The sequence below is a fragment of the Pristiophorus japonicus genome, chromosome 4 (genome assembly GCF_044704955.1).
Source record: "Pristiophorus japonicus isolate sPriJap1 chromosome 4, sPriJap1.hap1, whole genome shotgun sequence".
Classification (NCBI taxonomy): Eukaryota; Metazoa; Chordata; class Chondrichthyes; family Pristiophoridae; genus Pristiophorus; species Pristiophorus japonicus.
Genome location: NC_091980.1, coordinates 250,365,844 through 250,384,119, shown reverse-complemented (window position 1 = coordinate 250,384,119; position 18,276 = coordinate 250,365,844). Strand labels below are relative to the sequence as shown.

The 18,276-nt window shown below is 47.7% G+C and overlaps 1 protein-coding gene across 1 annotated transcript; it reads right to left on the bottom strand.

Annotated features, from left to right (window-relative positions):
• Positions 1-14,032: 14,032 nt before the first annotated feature.
• Positions 14,033-17,601, bottom strand: LOC139262767 (zona pellucida sperm-binding protein 3-like). The gene is made up of 8 exons (XM_070877918.1): positions 17,416-17,601; positions 16,300-16,415; positions 16,117-16,220; positions 15,859-16,036; positions 15,644-15,770; positions 15,475-15,563; positions 15,272-15,393; positions 14,033-14,067 (listed from the first exon to the last, which is right to left on the bottom strand). Exons 1-8 carry the CDS (start codon positions 17,599-17,601, stop codon positions 14,033-14,035), a joined length of 957 nt encoding a protein of 318 aa, XP_070734019.1.
• Positions 17,602-18,276: the final 675 nt, after the last annotated feature.

Sequence of the window (18,276 nt, the reverse complement as noted above, 5' to 3'; positions counted from 1 at the left end):
TGTCCGTAGCTGTGCGTCAATTAGCAATAATTGTGGCTCCCGGCCTTGGACACCCACAACCTTTCGAACTGTTTGATACTCATCAGGGACTGGCTGGCCCCCATGTCTAGCTCCATTAATACTGGGATGCCGTTGAGGAGCACTTCCATCATTATCGGTGGTGTCCTGGTATATGAACTGTATATGTGCTCCACATGAACTTACTGAACTTCAGCTTCCAACGATTTCCACCTTTGGGTTCGACGACATGATGGGGCATGTCCGATTGCCCTTGTCTGCCTAGAGAACTGTGTGCCGTGTTAACAATGTTGACTCCCTGGTCGCTTGCCGCAGTTGAGCCAAGATTTTTGCCATAAATCATTCTGGTCTCTTTCTCCCCTGAGATAATTGTCAGGGCTATCAGAGCCGTCGCTTCCAAGGTCAGGTCTTTGGTCTCAATCAGTTTCCTGAAAACCCCAGCGTGCCCAATGCACTCAATAAAAAACTCTCGTAGCATCTCCACTCTGCATGCATCTGGGAACTTACATAGGCTCTCCACTCGCCGGAGGTCTGCCACGAAGTCTGGAACACTTTGCCTTCTCGCCGCCGATGCGTGTAAAACCGGTGTCACGCCATGTGCATGCTGCTCGCCGGTTTAAGGTGTTACCCGCTCAATTTACTGAGCTCTTCAAAAGTCTTGTCCACCGGCTTCTCTGATGCTAGAAGGTCCTTCATCAGTGAGTACGTTCTGGATCCACAAACCGTCAGGAGATGAGCCCTGCGTTTGTCGGCCGAATCCTGTCCCAACCATTCCTTAGTGACACAACTTTGCTGTAGTCTCTCAATAAAGTCGTCCCAATCATCACCAACACAATACCTCTCTTCTGAGCTGCTAGTGGCCATGCTCGCGTGGTTGAAATCCCAGTTTCTCGTCGCCAATAATAATTCCTTACTATACAGTATAAATGCACACGAGGCCCATACTTGAGAGAAGGTCACTCAGTGACCAGTTACCTTTATTACCAAGACCTCAAGAGCTAGACAGTGGGTGGAGCTTCCCCCTTTATACCAGAAAGTCCACGTTAGGAGTGTCTCCCACAAGTTCGCCCCGTGGTCAGTGTTCTCAAGGTGTACAGCTTAGGTCAGCTTATACATGGGTTACAATGACAGTTGAATACATGACAGTTCCATTCGCAACTCCTCAGATAATGGAGCAGTCCCTGCCCACATTCCTTTTGTTTTGTAAAAAGGACATTTTATGTTTTAGATCCTTTGTCCGTTGTGTCACCTTAAATGTGTTCCTGTGTAGATGCCACTGGGGCAAACCACGTCACTGTGAGGCATCAATGACAAAAGCCTTGTTAGACGATTGTATTAATGGTGCTCTTCAAAATGAGCCCTTGTGGGGCTGATTTTTGTCAGGTGACACCGGGCCACTCACTGCCACTCCTATTGGTCCAATGTACATCGGCCCGCTTGGCAATAAATCCATCGGTTCTGTCATTGGGTAGAAATTGTGGAGATTGGGGCCAGTTAATTGGCTCAATGTTGCTGCTTCTGGTATCATTGGTGTCAGGTGACTGCAGCTTGTGTGTATAAAAGGTGCTGGTTGAGGGCTGCAGCGATAGTTGAGTGGTTTGGGATCATGTAGTGAGGGCACTGGTCCCAGTGCTGCTGTTTGTCCCTCTGATATTTGGCGACAGTTTGGAGGCCAGAGGTTTCCATGGAGCAGAGTCAAGGCCACCCCTGGGCCTCGGAGAGTTCCTCCTCCTGGGCCTCCCTTTGGTTCCCGTCTCTGTGTGTCTGAGGGGTGCAGTGTGTCCCCACTGCACACTGTGATAGTGCAGTGTGGGGAGCACAATCTGCTGGTCAGGGTACACATGGATTTATTTGGGACCAGGCACCTGGTTAAAGCTGCTGACCTGACCCTGGGGACAGGTTGTCGGGCAACCGGGATCGACTCTCCGAACCGCACCGTCCTCTTTGACTATGGGCTCCATGAGTGTGGCAGCTCAGTGAAGGTAATGTGATTCTTCAACTCTTGCTCTAAGCTTGGTGTGTGGCTCAGTCCCCATGCTTCACTCCAACTCTTGGTGAGGGTGCATTGATGAGGGGACTCCTGTCTCCTGCTTTTAAACCTTAAACTTGCTCTGGAATTCTGCATTGTGCTTTGCTTTAACTGGTCTTTGCTAGTCTCTCCAACCTTGTGATCTTGCCCCTATTGGCCTTGAGCATTCACTTGGGTTTGTCCAAACTTTTTTTTTCTTTGGGATAATCTTCTGGATTGTCAGGTCAACGGGGATTCAGTTTGAGCTAATTTAGTTGACTCTTTGATGAATACTCGGAATACGAATTGTGATGGTGCACCAAAGTGCAACTCCACACTTTCCCTGTAATTTAGAATGTGTGAAATAAATGAGGCTTCAAATTTGTCTATTCAGTGCTCCAAATGAATGGAACTTGTGTCTTTAACTATTCAGTGAAGATGTTCCCTTGAGTCAGTTTTCTATTGAATGAGTTTTGATCTTGTGCTTGCAATCTCCTGCATTAACTGCTGAGGAGCAGCCCATACAATCCCTTCAAACTGCTCAGCCATTTTTTAAGATCTAGGCTGCTCTTCCTTTCCATATCCCTCAGTGCTAAAGAGTTTATTGAGCACTTTGTTTTGAATATAGTCAATTAGCATCCACAGCCCTCTTTGGTAGAGAATTTCTAAGGTTCACAACTCAGTGAAGAAATTACTCTTCCCCCTCAGTGATAAATGGTGGACCCCACCACCTGAGACTGACCAAGTTCTAGACACACTACCAGGGGAAACAAACTCTCAACATTGACCCTGTAAGAAGCTTGATATTGAGGTTGCTTCATTTGTAACTCCCAAATCTAAAGTTGTTCATTGCATAAAACTGCTGTTTGCCATTTCTGACCCTGGTGTTTTTCAGATGGCTGGAGATTTCCTGGTCTACACCACCCAACTGAACCACACTCGCAAGGCTCATGGATCTGTCATTGTGCGAACTGATGGAGCTGTCATTCCCATTGAGTGCTGCCATTATAGGTAACCATTGACTGAATGAAAACTCGATCTAATGCATGTTCTCTGACGTTGTCCTAAAATGGCTCCCTTGTCTTTCCAGAAGGGGCAATGTGAGCAGTAACCCGTTCAAGTACACCAAGTCTGGAGAAGGGCTTCTGTCATTCTCTCTGCGCCTAATGGCTGGTATGTGCTGGGTGGATGGGGAGTGATTTCCTGTCGCCCACTGGGAGTTGCAGCCACTGTCTCCAACTCTTGTCCTCTTGTCCTTCAGATGACTGGCTTACAGAGCGCACCTCGACTGTCTACTACCTGGGCGACCTCATTCACATTGAGGCCTCTGTTTCAATGACCAACCACATGCCCTTGAAGCTCTACATTGACCGCTATGTCGCTACGTTGAGCCCAGACAAGGACTCCACCCCGCGATACAGCATCATTGACTACAATGGGTAAGGAGCTCACTCCTTTCTCCAGCTGGTCCCGTCTCAATGGCTTCACTTGATTCACTCCATGGCCCGTGTTTTAATCTTTCTTCAGTTGCCTCCTGGACAGCAAAGCTGAGGACTCCTTTTCAACCTTCGTGTTGCCAAGAGACAAGCTCCACTTTGACCTGGATGCTTTCTGCTTCTTTGGCGATGACCATTCCTTGGTAAGAGGAAGCTGCCCATTGGGTTCTCCATGTTGGGAGGAAGTCACTGAATAACGGCTGGTGTTGAATGTGTCCCTCAGATTTTCCTCGCCTGTCACCTGAAGGTTGCTGCAGTGGATCGGAGAGATTCCATGAGCAAAGCTTGTACTTTCCAGAAGCTGCAGAATGTGCAAGTTCCCCCTCTCTCCCTCAGGATATGTTGTGTGGAGAAGTGATGTCCAACCTGATTGTTACACTGATTGTCTTGTTTAGCTGGGCCCCATTGGAAGGATCAAACAATGATGTTTGCGCCTGTTGTCATTTGGGTGACTGTGGTGCCACGAGGGAGTTGGTCTTTCCTTCAAGAGGAAGGAGGGACCTTGTACCTGAAGCTGGTAGGACATTGATCCTCCTAGATGTTGGAGGTCCCCCTTTACCCTCTCTAACTGGAATGTTTGATATTGCAGGGAGTGATGCTGAATTGAAGTGGGAGGGTGAGGCCTCACTTGGACCCCTGGTCATTCTGGACACTGATGTGGCCGACCTAGCAACTGAGTCCCTTACTGAGGCTGAGCAATGGATGCAGGAGAGGTCTCCAGGGGGTGAGTGGGCCCACTGCTAGTTTCCATTTCCCCCTCAGTTTTTCCCCCTCAGTTTTTCCTTCAGTAACCATTGGTTTCTCATTGCTCTTTAGGTGTGGAGTCTGAGGTGGTCCTGATGGTGGCCCTGACTGACCACTGTCTCTCTGATCTCTGCTGTGTTGATGGCCTTGTTCCTGTACAGGAAGCACAAGCAAACACACTTCAACTAGTTATCAAATGATCAATACAAGTATTTTGTGCCTGGTTGTTTTTTTCTCTGTCTCCAACGCATCCAAGTGTAGAATATGGAGCTAGTTAGCGCTTCAGCAATCCTCCATCAGATCCCTGTGTTGGTGTAACTGGTGCAGGTAACTAATGGCTGGTAGAAGCTTATCCAGGGATATGGTAACTGCCCAGCCTTCAGCGTAGATCCATGAGCTCGGTGAGTGGAACTGGCCTGAGCTACAGGCATCTAATCCCATGCTGTACCTGCCCTGGGACTGTTTGATGGGATAGCATAGAATCATAAATTTACAGCATGGAAGGAGGCCATGAATTTTGGCCCATTGTGTTTGTGCTGACCAAGAGCTATCCTGCCTAATCGCACTCTCCAACGCTTGGTCTGCAGCCCTGTAGGTTACAGTACTTGAAGTGCACATCCAAGTATCTCGTAAATGTGGTGAGGACTTCTGCCTCTACCACCCTTCCAGGCAGTAAGTTCCAGACCCCCAGAACCCTCTCGGTGAAGACATTTCCCTTGCATATCTCCTCTTAAACACCTCTCCTCTCCTAATTACTTTAAATCTATGCCCCCCTGGGTATTAACCATTCTGCTAAGGGAAATAGGTCCTTCCTATCCAGGCCCCTCACAATTTTATACACCTCAGCCTCCTCTGTTCCAAAGAAAACAGACCCAGCATCTACAATCTTTCCTCATAGCCAAAATTCTCCAGTCCAGGCAATATTCTTGTAAATCTCCTCTGCACTCTTTCCACTGCACTCATCTTTCCTATAATGTGGTGACCAGAACTGCACACAGTACTCTAGCTGTGGCCTAACCAGTGTTTTATACAGTTCAAGCAGAGCCTACTTAACCTTGTATTCATTCCTTGACCTAAAAAAGCAAGAGTTTGTACACCTTCTCTACCTGATCTACCTTCAGGGATCTGTTGACCTGCACTCTATGGTCCCTTTGTTCCTCTACACTTTTCAGTGTCATTTAATGTGTATTCTCTTGCCTCAGACCTCTCCAACTGCATTCCCTCAGTTATCCAGATTGAATTCCATTTGCCACTGTTCTGCCCATCTGACCAGTACATAGATATCTTCCTGCAATCTGCAGCTTGCTGCTTCATTATCAACCACAGTCTATTTGTGTCATCTGCAAACTTCTTAATCATATCCCCAACATTTAAGTCCAAAACATTGATGTGTAGCACAAAAAGCAGGGGACCCTGCAGAACCCCACTGGATACGACCTTCCAGTCACAAACACCGATTGACCATTACTCTTTGCTTCCTGCCTCTGAGCCAATTTTGGATCCAACTTGCCACTCTGCTCTGGATCTCCATAGGGTTTTACTTTCGTGACCAGTCTGCCATGTGGGACCTTAGTAAGTGCTTTGCTAAAATCCATATATACTACTTCATATGCACTGCTGGTTAACTCCTCCCAAATTTCAATCTGGTTAGTCAGACACAACCTTCCCTTGACAAATCCATGCTGACTGTCCATAACTTTACAAATGAAGCTTTATCCTGTCCCTCAGGATTATTTCCAATAATTTTCCCACTACCGAAGTTAGGCTGACTGGCCTTTAATTACTCGGTCTGTCCCTTTTCAAACAAAGGTACAACATTAGCAGTCTTCTGGCACTGCACCTGTAGCCAGAGAGGATTGGAAACTGATGGTCAGAGCCTCTGCTATTTCATCTTTTGCTTCTCTTAACGGCTTGGGATACTTTTCATCTGGGCCTGGAGATTTATCCACTTTGAAAATTGCTAAGCCCCTTAATACTTCCCCTCTCACTATATTTATCTTGAGCTTTATTCTGTTTCTGACCTCTGCTGTCCCTGCCCTGGGAATGTTTGATGGGAGTGGAGAGAGAGCTTTACTCTGTATCACACCCGTGCTGTACCTGCCTGGGGAGTGACTCTCTTTTTGACACTCTGGGTCCAATTGGAACTGGAATAATTCTGCAACATCGCTCAGCTCAGTGAGCATAAAATTCATATCAAGAGGGTTCATGAAAATCTCACTCCGTGAAAACTCCTATATTAATGAATTCTCCAACATATTTATCTCTAATATGTGAAGAAAGGAAGACTTGGATTTATATAGCGCCTTTCATGATCACCGGATGTCTCAAAACGCATTACAGGCAAAGATACTTTTGGAGTGTGGTCACTTTTGTAACGTGGGGAAAGCAGCAGCCAATTTCTGCACAGCAAGCTCCCACAAACATCACTGTGATAATCTGTTTTTTTATGTTAAGTTAATTGAGGGATAAATATGGGACAGGATACTGGGGATAACTCCCCTGCTCCTCTTCGAAATAGTGCCGTGGGATATTTTATGTTCATCTGAGAGAGCAGACGGGACCTCGGTTTAATGTTTCATCTGAAAGACAGCACCTCCGACAGCGCAGCGCTCCCTCAGCACTGCACTGGTGTGGCAGCCTAGATTTGCTTTGGTGCCCAAATCTCTGGAGTGGGACTTGAAACTACAACCTTCTGACTCCGTGGTGAGTGTACTACCCACTGAGCCACAGCTGACACTTAAAGAAATAGCCCTTTATTGTCCGGGACAGAATCAGACATCTCCCACTGAGGTCCAGCACGGCTGGGGTGGAATCTGAGAGCTCCCTCTCTCTGGGTTAATGGGCCCTATTCTGCGCTGACGGGATTAAACCCGCTCATCTGTGCCTCCACTGTGCCCCCTGGGAAACCATGGCACCGACCCGTTCCAGTGGGGCAAAGATTTGTTTCATTGATACATAAAAGGTTGCTGCACAAGAAGTTGGGGGGTTAATACATTAGCATGGAAAGCAGATTGGCTGAATAACAGAAAACAGAGAGTCAGGATAAATGGGTCATTTGCAGGGTGGCAAACAGTGACTAATTAGGTGCTACAGGGATCATTGCTGGGGCCTCAACTATTTACAATCTATATTAATTACTTGGATGAAGGGACCGAGTGTAATGTAGCCAAATTTGCTGATGATACAAAGATAAGTGGGAAAGTAATGTGTGAGGAGGACACAAAAAAATCTGCAAAGGGATATTGATAGGCTAAGTGAGTGGGCAAACATTTGGCAGACGGACTATAATGTGGGGAAATGTGGGATTATCCACTTTGATAGGAACAATAAAAAAAAAAGCTAATTAGTTAAATAGGGAGAGATTAAAAAATGCTGCAGTACAGAGAGATCGGGGGGTCCTTGTACATGAAAAAAAAAGTTAGCATGCAGGTACAGCAAGTAAATAGGAAGGCAAATGGAATGTTGGCCTTTATTGCTAGGGGGATGGAGTATAAAAGCAGGGAAGTCCTGCTGCAACTGTACAGGGTATTGGTGAGACCACACCTGGAGTACTGCGTACAGTTTTGGTCTCCTTATTTAAAGGAGGGATATACTTGCATTGGATGCAGTTCAGGAAAGGTTTACTAGGTTGTTTCCGGAGATGAAGGGGTTGTCTTATGAAGAAAGGTTGAGTCAGAAGAATGAGAGTTGATCTTATACATTTCAATAAGAGTCTCAGGGTGGATGCCAGGTTAGATGCAGAGAGGATATTTCCCCTCATGGGGAACTAGGGGGCATAGTTTCAGAAGCAGAAATGAGGAGGAATTTCTTCTGAGCGTTTTAAATCTATGGAATTCTCTACCCCAGAGAGCTGTGAAGGCTAGGCCATTGAATATATTTAAGATGGAGATAGACAGAATTTTGAACAATAAGGAAATCAAGGGTTATGGGGAGTGGGCAGGAAAGTGGAGTTGGGGTCAAGATCAGATCAGCCATGATCTTATTGATTAGCAGAGCAAGCACGAGGGTTGAATAGACTACTCCAAGTATTTATTATCTTATGTTCTACCCCCATACACTTTAAAATAACTTTCACTGTTATGCCCAACTGTTGCCTTGTGAAGTTGATGTTCTTCAGCTCTCAGTGCAGTAACATTGAGATGAGAAGGACAATCTTTGGTGTGATGCCAATGAGGTGGATTTATTGAGCATCTCTATCCTCATGCTGATTAGCTTCGGATGATCAAAAAAAAAAACAATTTTGGAGTGTGATTTTAGGAGATTTCTATATTGATAATTTTGCTACACTACTCTCCTGTGACTTGCCGTGGGGCCTGTTGTGAGGTGGCGGGTCCGGTTATGGTCTGCAACATGGAGTTTGACATTTTAGAGAGAGATTGCTTTCGTACAATGCTGTAACCATGGAGACAGCAACACCCATCGAACCAGAGTATAAAAGATGACAAAACCCAGACTGGGCCCACTCAGGGTCATGTCGCAAAGTTATTTAACAATCGCTCCATCAGCCTCTCAGCTCAGACCATCCCACAACTCGGATCAGGGACAGAGGAAACAGCGACACATTTATATATGTGAACTTGTATTTACTCTGTACATACACATGAGGGCTCATCCCCTGGAGTCCCAAGGGATCCCATAATCCCTTGGGAGCACAGGTATTTAAGGAGGCCTCACAAGTTGGTGGGACACTCTGCAGACCTGCAATAAAAGACTAAGGTCACACTTTACTTTGAGCTGACAGTGTTCAGTCTGACTCTTTCTCCATACATAACTGGCGACGAGATATAAATAGCGAACACAAAGATGCAGAGACCAGCGGGCATCCTGGCGAAATTCTCGGAGGGAGATGATTGGGAAACTTGTGAAGCGACTCGACCAATACTTCATGGCCAACGAGCTAGATGGGGAAGAGAATGCTGACAAACGAAGGGTGATCCTCCTCACCGTCTGTGGGGCATCAACGTATGGCCTCATGAAGAATCTGCTCACTCCAGCAAAAACCACGGAGAAATCATACGACGATTTGTGAACACTAGTCCGAGAGCATTTGAACCTGAAGGAAAGCATTCTGATGGCGAGGTACCGGTTCTTCACCTACAAAATGTCTGAAGGCCAGGAAGTGGCGAGTTTTGTCGCCGATCTAAGCCGCCTTGCAGGACATTGCAAATTTGAAGGACATTTGGAGCATATGCTCAGATGTTTTCGTAATTGGCATTGGCCATAAAACCATTTGACTGTAGAGACCCCAATCTTGAGTAAGGTCATAGCGATTGCCACCAGTGACAATACGAAGCAAATCTCTCAGCTCACAAGTACTGCTACAAGTACGTGAACAGTGATGTTTTTGACTCGTAACATACAGGGCAGGTCACAAATACCTGCAGCTGCACGTCTGCAGATGTCTGTGTCCACCATCAAGGGTGATGAATACAAGGTCATTAACACCTTGTTGGCGCTGCAGGGGTGATCATAGTTTCCATTCATGCCGATTCAAAGGGTACATTTGCAAGGGCTGTGGAACAATGGGACACCTCCAACGAGTGTGCAGGCGAGCTGCAAATCCTATTAAACCTGCAAACCACCATGTTGCAGGGGAGGACAAATCCACGGAGGATAAATCCACGGAGGATCACGACGAGCCAGAGCCTCAGACCAAGGAGGTAGAGGTATATGTGGTGCACACATTCACCACGAATTATCCCCTGATAATGCTGACTTGAACAAAATGGACTCCTGGTGTCAATGGAGCTGGACACAGGCATGAGCCAGTCCATCATGGGCAAAAAGACTTTAGAAAGATTGTGGTGCAACAAGGCCAGTCTTAACTCCAGTTTGCACTAAGAACTTACATAAAAGAACTGATTCCTGTAATTGGCAGTGCTACCGTAAAGGCCTCCTACAATGGAGCGGTGCACAAGCTACCACTCTGGGTGGTACTGGGCGATGGTCCCACACTGCTCGGCAGGAGCTGGCTGGGAAAGATACGCTGGAACTGGGACGTCCGAGCGCTATCGCCCACTGACGACACTTCATGTGCCCAGGTCTTAAACAAATTTCCTTCGCTATTCAAACCAGACAGACATCGGGAAATTCCAAGGAGCAAAAGTGCAGATCCACCTAATTCTGGGGGCACGACCTATCCATCACATGATGAGAGAAACGGTAGAGATAGAGCTAGACCGGCTACGAAGATAGAGCATCATTTCACCGATCGAGGTCAACGAGTGGGCCTGTCCCATCGTCCCAGTCCTCAAGCGAGATGGCACCATCAGAATCTGTGCCGATTACAAAGTAACTATCAATCGTTTCTCCCTGCAGGACCAATACCCACTACCAAAGGCCAACAATCTCTTTACAACGCTGGCAGGAGGAAAGACGTTCACGAAACTGGATCTGACTTCAGCCTACATGACAGAAACTGGAGGAATCATCAAAGGCCCTCACCTGCATCAACACACACACACGTATTTTTGTTTACAAGATGCCCGTTTGGAATCCGATCAGCGGTGGCGATATTCCAGAGAAACATGGAAAGCTTACTGAAGTCGGTCCCGCACACCGTGGTCTTCCAGGACGACATCTTGGGTACAGGTCGGAACACAGTCGAGCATCTGCAGAACCGGAGGAGGTTCTTAATCAATGCAACTGCGTGGGGCTCAGGTTAAAACGCTCGAAGTGGAGTTCTTGGGAAGGAGGATTGCGGCAGATGGCTTCAGGCCCACCAATGTGAAGACGGAGGCAATCGAGCACGCACCGAGGCCACAGAACGTGATGGAGCTGCAGTCGTTCCTGGGACTCCTGAACTACTTTGGTAACTTCTTACCAGGTCTCAGCGCACTGTTAGAACCACTGCATCTCTTACTATGAAAAGGGGACGAATGTGTTTGGGGCAAAAGCCAAGAAAATGCCTTTGTAAAATGAGAAAATTGTTATGCTCAAACAAATTGCTTGTGTTGTATGATCCACGTAAGCATTTGGTACGAGCATGTGATGCGTCGTCATATGGCGTTCGTGTGTATTGCAACAAGCTAATGATTTGGGGAAACTGCAACCGGTTGCTTATGCATCCAGGAGTCTGTCTAAGGCTTAGAGAGCCTACAGCATGATTGAGAAAGAAGCATTAGCGTGTGTCTATGGGGGTAAAGGAAATGCATCAATACCTGTTTGGGCTAAAATTCGTATTGGAAACGGACCATAAGCCACTTATATCCCTGTTCTCCGAGAGTAAAGGGATAAATACCAACACATCGGCCCGCATCCAGAGATAGGTGCTCACGTTGTCTGCATACAACTACACCATCCGCCACAGAAAACTGCACCGATGCTCTCAGTAGGCTGTCAATGCCCACCACGTGGGTGGAAATGGCGCAGCCCACAGATCCAGCCATGGTTGTGGAAGCTTTTGAGCGAGTGAGCAATCACCCGTCACTGCCCGGCAGATCAAAACCTGGACAAGCCAACACACCTTATTATCCGCTCGTCAAAAGCTGTGTGCTTCACGGGTGCTGGTCCAGTGTCCCAGTGGAAAGGCAGGAAGAAATAAAGCCGTTCCAGCGGCACAAAAATGAACTGTCTATCCAAGCCGACTGCCTTCTGTGGGGCAGTTGAGTAGCGGTCCCCAAGAAGGGCAGAGACACCTTCATCAATGACCTCCACAGTACCCACCCAGGCATCGTAATAATGAAAACGATAGCCAGATCCCACGTGTGGTGGCCCGGTATCGATGCGGACTTAGAGTCCTGCATTCACAGATGTAATACATGCTTGTAGTTAAGCAATGTACCCAGGGAGGTGCTGCTAAGTTTCTGGTCTTGGCCCTCCAAACAGTGACCTAGAGTACACGTCGACTATGCACACCCGTTCTTGGGTAAAATGTTCCTTGTGGTTGTAGACGTGCATTCCAAGTGGATTGAATGAGAGATAATGTCAGCTAGCACGTCCGCTGCCACTACTGAAAGCCTGCGGGCCATGTTTGCCACTCACTGCTTACCCGATGTCCTGGTGAGCGACAACGGGCCATGTTTTACCAGAGCAGAGTTCAAAGAATTCATGACCCGTAAAGGGATCAAACATGTCACATCTGCCTCATTTAAACCAGCGTCCAATGGTCAGGCAGAGAAAGTAGTGCAAACCATCAAGCAAGGCTTGAAGAGGGTAACTGAAGGCTTACTGCAGACTCGCCTAGCCAGAGTCCTGCTTAGCTACCACACGAGACCCCACTCGCTCACTGGGATCCCACCTGCTGAACTGCTCATGAAAAGAGCACTTAAGACAAGGCTCTCGTTAGTTCACCCTGATCTACATGAACAGGTAGAGAGCAGGCAGATCCAACAAAGTGCATACCATGATAGCGCAAATATGTCATGTGAGATTGAAATCAATGATCCTGTATTTGTATTGAGTTATGGAGAAGGACCCAACTGGCTTCCCAGCACTGTTGTGGCCAAAGAGGGGAGCAGGGTGTTTAGCATCAAACTGACTCAGTCACCGGAAACACTTGGACCAAATCAAACTCAAATTCACGGACTATCATTAGCAACCCAGCTTGGACCCTACCTTTTTTGACCCCCAACACACGTGGCAACAGACACCACAGTTGACCACGCAGCAGAACCCATTATCCACAGCAGCCCTGCAGGGCCCAACACACCAGGCAGACCAGCAAGGGCCAAACAAATGATTCACACCGAGACAATCAACCTGGGCAAAAAGGGCCGCAGATCGACTCATTGTAAATAGTTACACTATTGACTTTTTGGGAGAGGAGGCAGGGGAATGGGGGGTGGTATATCTGAACATGTATTTAATCTGTACAGCCACCAGAGGGCTCAGCCCCTGGAATCCCAACTGATCCCATTATCCCTTGGGAGCAGAGATATTTAAGGAGGCCTCACAGGTTGGCAAGGCACACAAGAGACCTGCAATAAAAGACTAAGGTCACACTTTACTTTAAGCTAAGTGTTCAGTCTGACTCTTTATACACAAGACAGTTTTGTTCAATTCTTGGAGAAAGCTCTGCTGGTCTGACCAGAGTCCCGATTTAGTGCAGTAAGGTTTAACTCCTCCTCGATTTACTAGAGCCTGAAAATGGTGAAGGTTTTGTTTTTCTTCAGAATTAAAAAAAAATGAAACTCTTCCTTTCAGTAGGTATTGTTGGCATGTACAGGAGAGAGACAGTGGGCAAACCAGAAAACAGAGCATCAAGCAGCAGGGACCTGTAGAGGCAGCCCACCTCCAGCACCATCGCCTGTCCGTGAGTTTCTAACTCAACCAACTGTTCCTGTACTGAGCTTCCCCTCCCCAGTGTACTGCCGCTCAAGTTAGAACAGCCCATGTTCCAATCTAATCCCTACTCCTGTACATTGCGGATTATATTTAAGGCTATTCTCAGTCTGTACTGAATTTCTTTGGGCACCCATCCGTGAGCTTCTGCGACTGTTGCAGGCTGAGACACTAACGCCCCAATAGGGGGCAGCGACACTGGAGGCTCCTTTAAGAAGCCCACCTTGTTCCCACGCAGGAAGAGAGGAGTCAGAGCTGGCATTGGAGAAGCTCAGTGAGGGAGAGGGTCCACTCACCCCCTCAGGGGAAGATTGGGGAGTGATTGTTAGAAGCTCCTTCTCTGCCGTTCTCCAGCGAGGGAGATGCCAATTAGTTCAAACCCCAACCTCTGGCACCATTTGATTCCCAGCTAAGCTCAAGACCTCCCCTTCACCCGGGGGAAGATGCAGCCAAACTCAGCTGTATATTAGGGCTCTGAATAGTGCTAGCTCCCATTGGCACCCAGTTGCTCCATTTCCACTGCAGGGTGAATTTGGCAAGCGAGAAACTGCAGCAACAAACCACACCTACATGAAGGGCAAATTGAGCCCAGGTCAGAAATGCTGCAAGCCCATTTGTGTCCCAGTCCACACAGCCAGATCCAGGACAGGAGACACAGTGGAATGATCCCACACTTGGAAGGGTTTGTTTATTCCAGGACCAAACGCTCCCACATCAGAGCATGAACAGGGACAGAAGATCACTTCTTGCTGCTCTCGTGGGTCATGGGAATAATTCCAGCTTAAACAGCAGCTGGGGGAACTTCACTTATGGACTACAGGAAATGATACCATTTATCTCACCGAGCACGAGTGGCAGGGCATTTGAACACATTGTTATGGAAGACAGTATTAGTCCCTACCTGAAGCTCCAGTGCACAAGTGGTCAAAACAGGGCTGGAGCTCATCAAACTGAGTGGGAAGTAAAGAAAAAAAAAAAAAAAGTGTCAACCCGATTGGGGATGGTCAATTGACCTCAAACTGGAATAGAGTCCTTGTGAAAGGGAGCCAATGGAATAACTTGGAATGAGCACCAAGCCCTCAGGCCAGTTCCACTCACCTGGAGCTCATGAACCTGCACAGGGAAGGCTGGGCAGTTACCATGGTCACCACCAATCCCTGGATAAGCTTTTATCAGCCATTATGGCACTAGTTACCTGGATCAGTTACACCAACACAGAACTGAGAGAGGGTTACTGAGTGTAAACAGCTCCGTATTTTACATGTGTGGACAGGAGATGGACAATTAGGCATAAGGTACACTAATCACTGCTTTATTGACCATTTGATAACTAGTTGAACTGGGTCTGCTTGTGTTTCCTGTACAGGAACAAGGCCATTAAAGCAGCAGAGATCAGAGAGACAGCTGTCACTGTCAGGGCCAGCATCAGGACCACCTCAGACTCCACACCTAAAGAGCAATGAGAAACCAATGGTTACTGAAGGAAATACTGAGGGGGACATGGAAACTAGTAGTGGTTCACTCACCTCCTGGAGACCTCTCCTGCATCCGTTGCCCAACCTCAGTAAGGGACTCAGTTGCCAGGTCAGTGACCAGAATGACCAGGGGTCCAAGTGAGGCCTCACCCTCCCACTTCAATTCAGCATCACTCCCTGCAATATCAAACATTCCAGTTAGAGAGGGTAAAGGGGGACCTCCAACATCTAGAGGATCAATGTCCTACCAGCTTCAGGTACAAGGTCCCTCCTTCCTCTGGAAGGAAAGCCCAACTCCCTCGTGGCACTGCAGTCACCCAAATCACAACAGGCGCAAACGTCATTGTTCGATCCTTCCAATGGGGCCCAGCTAAACAAGACAATCAGTGTAACAATCAGGTTGGGCATCACTTCACACAACACATCGCTGAGGGAGAGAGGGGGAACTTACACATTCTGCAGCTTCTGGAAAGTACAAGCTTTGCTCATGGAATCTCTCTGATCTAGTGCAGCAACCTTCAGGTGACAGGTGAGGAAAATCTGAGGGACACATTCAACACCAGCCGTTATTCAGTGACTCCCTCCCAACATGAAGAACACAATGGGCAGCTTCCTCTTACCAAGGAACGGTCATCGCCAAAGAAACGGAACGCATCCAGGTCAAAGTGGAGCTTGTCCAGCTCACGCTCGTCTCTTGGCAACAGGAAGGTTGAGAAGGAGTCCTCAGCTTTGCTGTCCAGGAGGCAACTGAAGAAAGATTAAAACACAGGCCATGGAGTGAATCAAGTGAAGCCATTGAGACGGGACCAGCTGTAGAAAGAAGAGAGCTCCTTACCCATTGTAGTCAATGATGCTGTAACTTGGGGTGGAATCCTTGTCTGGGCTCAACGTTGCAACACAGCGGTCAATGTAGAGCTTCAGGGGCATGTGGTTGGTCATTGAAACAGAGGCCTCAATGTGAATGAGGTCACCCAGGTAGTAGACAGTCGTGGTGCGCTCTGTAAGCCAGTCATCTGAAGGACAAGAGAACAAGGGTTGGAGACAGTGGCTGCAACTCCCAGTGGGTGACAGGAAATCACTACCCAGCACATACCAGCCATTAGGCGCAGAGAGAATGACAGAAGCCCTTCTCCAGACTTGGTGGAGCTGAACGGGATCCAGGTGGGCTTGATCGGGTTACTGCTCACATTGCCCCTCCTGGAAAGACAAGTGTGCCATTTTAGGACAGAGTCAGAGAACATGCATTAGATTGAGTTTTCATTCACTCAATGGTTACCTATAATAGCGGCACTCAATGGGAACGACAGCACCATTAGTTCGCACAATGACAGATCCATGAGCCTTGGGGGTGTGGTTCAGGTGTGTGGTGTAGACCAGGAAATCTCCAGCCATCTGAAAATCAGATTCAGAAATTAAGAACATAGTTCTTGGTGTTCAGAAGGGAGGTTGTGCAGCCTCTGCAGTTAATGCAGGGGGAAAGAGTTCAAGCAGCAGAGCAAAATCAATTCAACAGAAAAGTGGAGTGGCTCAGTGGGTAGCACCCTCGCCTCGGAGCGAGTAGGTTGTGGGTTCATGTCCCATTGCAGAGACTAGAGCTCAAAAAGCTAGCTGAAACCCTAGTGCAGTGCTGAGGGAGCGCTGCACTGTCTGAGGTGTCATCTTTCACATGTGACATTAAGCAGAGGCCACACCTACTCAAGTGGACAAAAGAGATCCCATGGCACTATTTCAAAGAGTAGCAGGGGAGTTCTCCCAGTGTCCTGGGCCACTATTTATCCCTCAAATGAACATCACATTCAGATGATCTGGTCATTATCACTTTACTGTTAGTGGGAGCTTGCTGTGCACAAATTGGCTGCTACATTTCCCACAACAGTGACGACACTTCACAAAGTACTTCACTGGCAGTAAAGCACTGAGATATACAGTGGCTGTGAAAGGTGCTATAGAAATGAAAGTCTTTAACAATTAAGTGTGCCAAAAGTTGCCAATAATTTGGGGCAATGAATAGACCTCCAGATTTAAGTCTCATTTAATCCAGGCTCCCAGGTATTCAAAAACAGGAAGTATGGAAAATAAAGCTAAATATGGGAAATAACCACTAAACTGACTCCCCAGTGACCTGAATATCCACGAGACAGGATATACCACAGGAAACATTTGGACAAACCCAAGTGAATACACAAGGCCAATAGGGGTGAGATCACAAGGTTGGAGAGACTAGGGAAAACCAGTTAAAGCAAAGCACAATGCACAATTCCAAAGCAAGTTTGAGGTTTAAAAGCAGGAGACAGGAGTCCCCTCATCAATGCCCTCTCACCAAGAGTTGGAGTGAAGAGTGGGGACTGATCCAGACACCAAGCTTAGAGCAAGAGTTGAAGAATCACATTACCTTCACTGAGCTGCCACACTCATGGAGCCCATAGTCAAAGAGGACGGTGCGGTTCAGAGAGTCGATCCCAGTTGGCCGACAACCTACTGCCCCCAGGGTCAGGTCAGCAGCTTTAACCAGGTGCCTGGTCCCAAATAAATCCATGTGTACCCTGACCAGCAGGTTGTGCTCCCCACACTGCACCATCACAGTGTGCAGTGGGAACACACTGCGCCCCTCAGACACACGGAGACGGGAACCAAAGGGAGGGACTGTCTGAGCCCCAGGGGTGGCCTTGACTCTTCTCCATGGAAACCTCTGGCCTCCAAACTGTCGCCAAATATCAGAGGGGCAAACAACCCCAACTAACAGCAGTACTGGGACCAGTGCCCTCACTACACAATCCCCCATGATCCCAAACCACTCAACTATCCCTGCAGCCCCCAACCAGTACCTTTTATACACACATGCTGCAGTCACCTGACACCAATGATACCAGAAGCAGCAACATTGAGCCAATTAACCGGCCCCAATCTCCACAATTTCTACCCAATGACAGAACGGATGGATTTATTGCCAGGCGGACCGATGTAAATTGGACCAATAGGAGTGGCAGTGAATGGCCCGGTGTCACCTGACAGAAATCAGCACCACAACTATTTTAAGTTGAACCAATAATCAAGTTGTTATGTATTGATGCCTGGGGTCACCAGATACCAGGGGGCGCCGCTGTTGGAGGTCATCAGGCTGTACGTGCGTGTGCGCGGTCACTGGTATATAAGCGTGGGTACTGTGTCATGCGGGTACTTTGGGCATGAATAAAGTTGGGTCAGGTTTGCACCTGAGGCCGTTTACAGTAACAAGACTCTTGAGTCATTATAT